The 5,983-nt window shown below is 28.7% G+C and overlaps 1 protein-coding gene across 2 annotated transcripts in view; it reads right to left on the minus strand.

Annotated features, from left to right (window-relative positions):
• Positions 1-5,983, minus strand: part of LOC106678863 (fatty-acid amide hydrolase 2-A) — a 61,442-nt gene continuing 55,459 nt past the window's right edge. For both annotated transcript variants that reach the window (XM_014417662.3, XM_014417663.3), the window contains exons 7-11: positions 4,894-5,037; positions 4,698-4,802; positions 3,129-3,296; positions 2,874-3,056; positions 1-376 (exon numbers count right to left, since the gene is read on the minus strand). In XM_014417662.3, the coding sequence (XP_014273148.1) occupies positions 269-376; positions 2,874-3,056; positions 3,129-3,296; positions 4,698-4,802; positions 4,894-5,037 (708 nt within the window). In that variant the 3' untranslated portion in view covers positions 1-268. The remainder of the gene's footprint in view (positions 377-2,873; positions 3,057-3,128; positions 3,297-4,697; positions 4,803-4,893; positions 5,038-5,983) is intronic.

The following is a 5,983-nucleotide window of genomic DNA, read 5'->3' on the forward strand; positions in this document are numbered from 1 at the left end:
ATTTGTATTTGCATAATTTGATTATATAATTAAGTACCTCATATATCAATTACTTCACAATATCACAGGAATGTATTTTATTAGAATTATTTCCCATTGCAAGTGACTCCCACAAAACAATTTGCAAATCATTTTTTATAAAATTGATTTAACCACTACTTAAATACATTATTTATGTAAGCTTTACTGTAAAAAATATTATGTATAAAATTCTTTGAGATTTTTAAAATCTAATCACAGGGAATGGATAGGAATTTTGATTAAAAGATCACAGCTCGGTTTGGATACTTGGTGGAGGAACCCATCCGCCGAATTTAGCATCTAGCGCTTTCGCAACTGCAAAGCACAATCTGTCCTGTTTTTCAGCAGCAACAACCTATGAAAAAAACAGTGTAATGTGATATTATTAATAGATAAAAACAATAATCAGAGGTTTAAGTTTGCACTATAGAAAGTAGTTCAAAAGTATTAAGGAGATTGTTCGGGTCGCATTAAAAAAAAACAACAACAAGTTTTCAACTATTTACTGTTTTTCTTGACCGGAACCTTCTAATTTATGTATGGACAGTCATCTATATATAATAAATACAGGATAATATATAATATAATATCTCGAAAATTTTACTGAAAATATTAATTTATGTTAGGTTAAGCTAATGTAAGAATACTCTGTATCTATCTATTTTAGCCCTGAAGAAGACCTTCAGTTTGTGTGGGTCAAAACATTGATCTATAGCAGTAGAAACAATTTTTTGTTTTTCCTAACAGCAATCCAGACCATCTTCTAATTCAGATTCAATCATCCATATAATAGCTAAACAAAATATATAATATCTGGGGTGTATAAAAGTCTTAACAATTTTAGTTTAAATTTAAATGAACCAAAACATTTTTAAAAAAATTATTTTAGGTATAAGTTCAAAAAAAAAAAGTTGGTACTATTAAATAAGTTCTTTCTGTATTATATCCTAACTATACCCCCAACCATCTTCTCATATTAATAGTTTATTTTTAAACATTTTCTGTTTTGGTTGCATTAGCTGATTGGTTTTTAAATTACCTTTTTAGGATTATTGTTATGATAGGAATTCATAAGGATATTAATTCATTTATTAATTGTTTGAAGCTAGAAATCAAAAGGCATTGTTGAACAGTACCACCTGATTCATATCCGAACATATAAAATTTATACTTATGCCAAAAAAATACATCTGAATTACATCCTCAATTATTATTATAAATTACTTTTCTGTTATAATAAAAAATATCTCTGTAGCCTCAACATGTTTATTCTCATACGACTCAAACGTTTCTGCCATCCAAACCATGTTGCGACTATATACATATTTTTTAATTATTGGAGAAGTTTGTCGGGGGGTGTGGTCAGCGAAGAACAACATAAATAAACAAAACCATATTTATTTATTTTATGCCGACATTTCAACCTGAGTTTCAGGTCTTGATCAGGGGTTGTGGCGTAGAAGGTAGGCTTGCAACTCAGATACATATTTTTTATTATAATTGATTAACACACCAGTCTCGAACAAGAAATTAAATTATATATAAATAAATTATTTTATTTTTTAATGTAATTGATAATATGATAAAGAGAAACCTTATAAATTTATTAATTAATAATTACTTATTCTAATTCCATTGCATGAAGATATTATACAAAAAATGAATACATATATGTAAAAAATATTTTAATTTTTTTATTTTTAATGATCAGAGAATAATTAAAGTAATACCTCGATTATACGATGTTAGATTATGTCTAGAGTATAACAATAATATAATTCCAATGATTGTCAACATCCCATTAAAATAAGGTCAATGTTTACATTCATTTATATTTTTGAATATCATCTATTTGAAATGTTAAGAATGAAATTGACATAAGTCAATTTTCATTTATTGGGAGAAATTAAATTTTATGTAAAGAGATTTAAATTATGTATGTATATTATACATAAATTATTAAATTAATGATTGAAGAAGATGGTCGGGGGGTGCGGTAAGCAAAGAAACAAAAAATATTTATTTATGCCGACGTTTCGACCTGATTTTCAGGTCTTCATCAGGGAGTTGTAGGCAGATATTTCTGCTAAACTTTGATAAATGCACCAAAATGATATAAGTACATTATATGATTGAGTAATAAGCCTTGAGAATGAGTAATTTCTGCAGAGTTTAGCAGAAATATCTGCCTACAACTCCTTGATGAAGACCTGAAAAGCAGGTCGAAACGTCGGCATAAATAAATATTTTTTGTTTATTTATGTTGTTTCTTTGCTGACCGCACCCCCTGACCATCTTCTCCAATCAGTAATCTATGGTCAACTATATACACCTCATTATAAATTATTCAAGTACATACTATGTACTTGAATGAAAAGGTGGAAAGCAAAGCGGTTACAATTGACAATTTTGTAAATAAGAAATTTTCTTTTAATCTACCTGTGTCTGAACTAAATTTACTATCCATTATTGAGAAAATTGTAGTAAATTTGTTTCATGCACATGTGGATAAAAATAAAATCTCAATTATTCACAAAGTTGGCACTAGTTTGGCTTATTACTCAATCATATCATGTACTTAAATCATTTTAGTGGATTTACCAACAATTTCATTTTTACGTTAAATGAAAAGTAACTTAGAGAACTTTCATTCTCACAGTATCATTTATGCATTAGTTAAATAATTATTTTTTTATGCTTGAAAAGTAATTCTTTAGCTACAGTGTGCATAGAAATAATCATTAAAATAGATATATATTTTATCTACAATTCGCAAGGCCTTTTATTAGACTACTTAAAAAAATTATTATTCATTTTAATATTTGTATTTATATTTAATTTATCATTTTCACCTGAAATCCAATCGGAAGACCATTTCTGTCCAGCCCAGTTGGGACGTGGGTACTTGGTAATTGCAAAGTATTGAATATCATAGTGTACATTGCACCAGCTGTTCGATACAAAGATTCTCTATGATGGAGTGCGGGAACTGGATGAGTCGGATAAATAAAAACACCATTATCTTTTAGCATATCCTAGAATGTAAAGTCATTTTAACTATAACTTAGTGAAAAAGAAATATGTTGATAAGTGTAACAACTACTTACATTTATTTTTTTCCTTAAATTTTCATTTTGTTCACAATAATATCCGTATTTTTCTTTTGGAATAAAAAGATTATGCTTGACGATCAGAGAGAAAAACAATCCTGTGATTGAAAATTCGGAGTATCCTAGGTTTGCTTTAAGTAATTCCAGGTAAATGTTTTGTCCTTCCTGAAAAATTTTATAAAAATTGTGAACAAAATTAAAGCATCAACATCTGACCATTGATTAGAACTGTGATCATTCTATCTGAATGTCGCTCTTTACTTCTCCTTAATTCTACTAATGCATCTGTCGTACTTTGGTCCTATCATTTAGAGCAACAAAAAAAAACTTGTGGCATTTTCAATTTCCTATTTTCTAAACATTAAGTGCTGATTTTCTGAGTTTTAAGTAATTGGCCGATCCTTCGTTGTTTGTTCCATCTCTTTTTAAATTCTTTCACCAATTTTATAAAGATACTTCTCCAACTTGCTTCCAAAAACTTTCTTATCAATTTTACTTATTCAGATCTGATAGACACCTTAAGTGTACCAACACCTTAAATATTGCTGTTCTGAACTAATTATTTTGTTTATTTTGCTTACTCCATTTCTATATAAATAACTAAGCGCAATAACTGAAGATTGATGATCATGTAGTGCTTTAGAATATTTCATTTCATGGTCAATACCAGCAAAATTTTGAAACTAGACAAGAGGAACTGGTCCAAATGGAATCTTAACTCCCCAAGACGCCCTCTTTGGATAATAAAGCCAAAGATCATCAACTGTCCTCTCATACACGCTATGCACCCAATGAGGAAATTATATACAATAATTTTTGTGAAGTAAATTGTGATAAAAGAAAGACTAATCTTATATATAATCTTTTCACTTTCTTGGGACTGGTTTTGACCGTTTAAATAAAATAATTAGTATCCAAGTTAAGTCTCAAAACACTATTATTTCTTTAAATGTCCAATGTTTCAGCCAATCCGGCTATCCTCGAGGACAATCTAAAATATAAATTTACACCTCACATCCAATAATTTAAAAACTATTCTGCCTAGGTCATTAATTTCAGGTAAATCATCCTATTTTGTTACTTTTCCATTAAATTCCTGAACATTTAGTTACAGATTAAAAAATATTGTATGATAAGAAAGTGATAATAGTGTTAAGGGGGAAGTGACGAAATAGGGTGATTTGACTGAAATTAATTACTTGGGCACAATAGCCAGTAAAAAGTTTTTAATTTAAGATTGCTCTTGAGGATGGCCAAGTTGGCCGAAGCGTTGGACATTTAAAGAAATAATAAAAAGTGTTTTGAGACTTAACTTGGATAAAAATTATTTTATTTGAACAAAAGAAAGAATCATCTATATATGGCTTTATTACACAAAAATGAGAATGAAGAACATTTCAGATTTTTAAGATGACCTCAACACAACACAGTGTTAAATAATAGTTCTGTGGCAACAACCTTGACGTTCTGTCATAATTATATAATTACAATAAATTAAAATATATATATATATATAATTTGTTATTTATGACCAAAATGTTTCCCCCAATAGGGGCATTTACTTACATTACTTTTTTTTGTAGGTACATCCCTTATATCAGGTATTCCTTCCATACCAAGGAAAACCGCTGCACCTATTTCAACAGAATCTTCCATTTCTTTTAAGTCAGCCTGAGGAGAAATGTTTAAATAAATAACATTTGAACAATGACTGAAAATTATCCGTTAGAATTTTGTTTAAAAAAAAAAAAAAAATTAATACCTCTTGTACTTGACAACTATGAGCTTGTTCTAAAAATTTAGTTGCTTCCCTAATAGCGCACTTGATTTCCCTATCAACAGGAACTGCAACTAAAGAGAAACCAGCATCTTCTTTATAAAATATTCTCACTTTGCTTACATCAACCTGTAAAATGAAAATAATATAGTTATAATAATATATTTATTTGTTTTTGGAGCAACCCCCACACAAATAGAGTTATTCAGTACAATAAATGGCATACGTATACCAATGTTGATATCTGATAAATAGAGTAAATTGAAAATCTTTAATATAAATTAATATTGAACAATACACCTTAGCTGTTTACCTGTTTACATTCCCATAATTAAAAAAAAAAAAATTAATCACTGCATTTCCATATTATCAAACAAACAAAAACTTCCATATTATCAAACAAACTGCATTTTAAGAAGACAAATATCCTATTTTTTTCTGGGGTTTTTTTGGCCAAGAATCCCATTGGAGTCCTATACTGCCTAACCATGGTTGGGGGTCAAATTTTTTTAGTTTTTTGTTTCGTGGGACCGCCACTCAATGAAAAAAGTCAACACGTCCCAGGCCGGATTCGAACCTGCACCACCAATAGACATCAAATAGGTAAGACTGTGTCTTAACCATTAAGCTACGGGCAGCCCATGTTTAAGTTTAAGGTTTTAAGTTAAATATACCAATGACAGTTTAAAATATAGTTCTGAGGATATTGCCATGAGTTTATTCAAATAATTAGGACCAATAATATTCAATTTAGGAATGTATCAGGTTCTATAGAACTCAGTTCTCATGGTATGTGGTATATAAAATATGATGAAAATGAAAAGGAACCATTGTAGATAATTTTTATTATATAGTATTTTATATATTTTTAATGTAACCATACAGTGAATACACCTAATTTGATAGCTTTTGAATATGTATTTCATTAATAAAACTACTTAACAGTAAAAAGAATTAATATATTGTTTTAAATTTATTTATTATTTTGTTACTAATAAAACCATCCATAAAGACCTAAATGTTCCTTATGTAACCGATCTAGCCCGAACCCGATATTATTCCTTCCATAATAAAC

Source organism: Halyomorpha halys, unplaced genomic scaffold, assembly GCF_000696795.3.
Source record: "Halyomorpha halys isolate HHAL.00 unplaced genomic scaffold, Hhal_1.1 Scaffold164.1, whole genome shotgun sequence".
In the NCBI taxonomy this organism is placed as follows: Eukaryota; Metazoa; Arthropoda; class Insecta; order Hemiptera; family Pentatomidae; genus Halyomorpha; species Halyomorpha halys.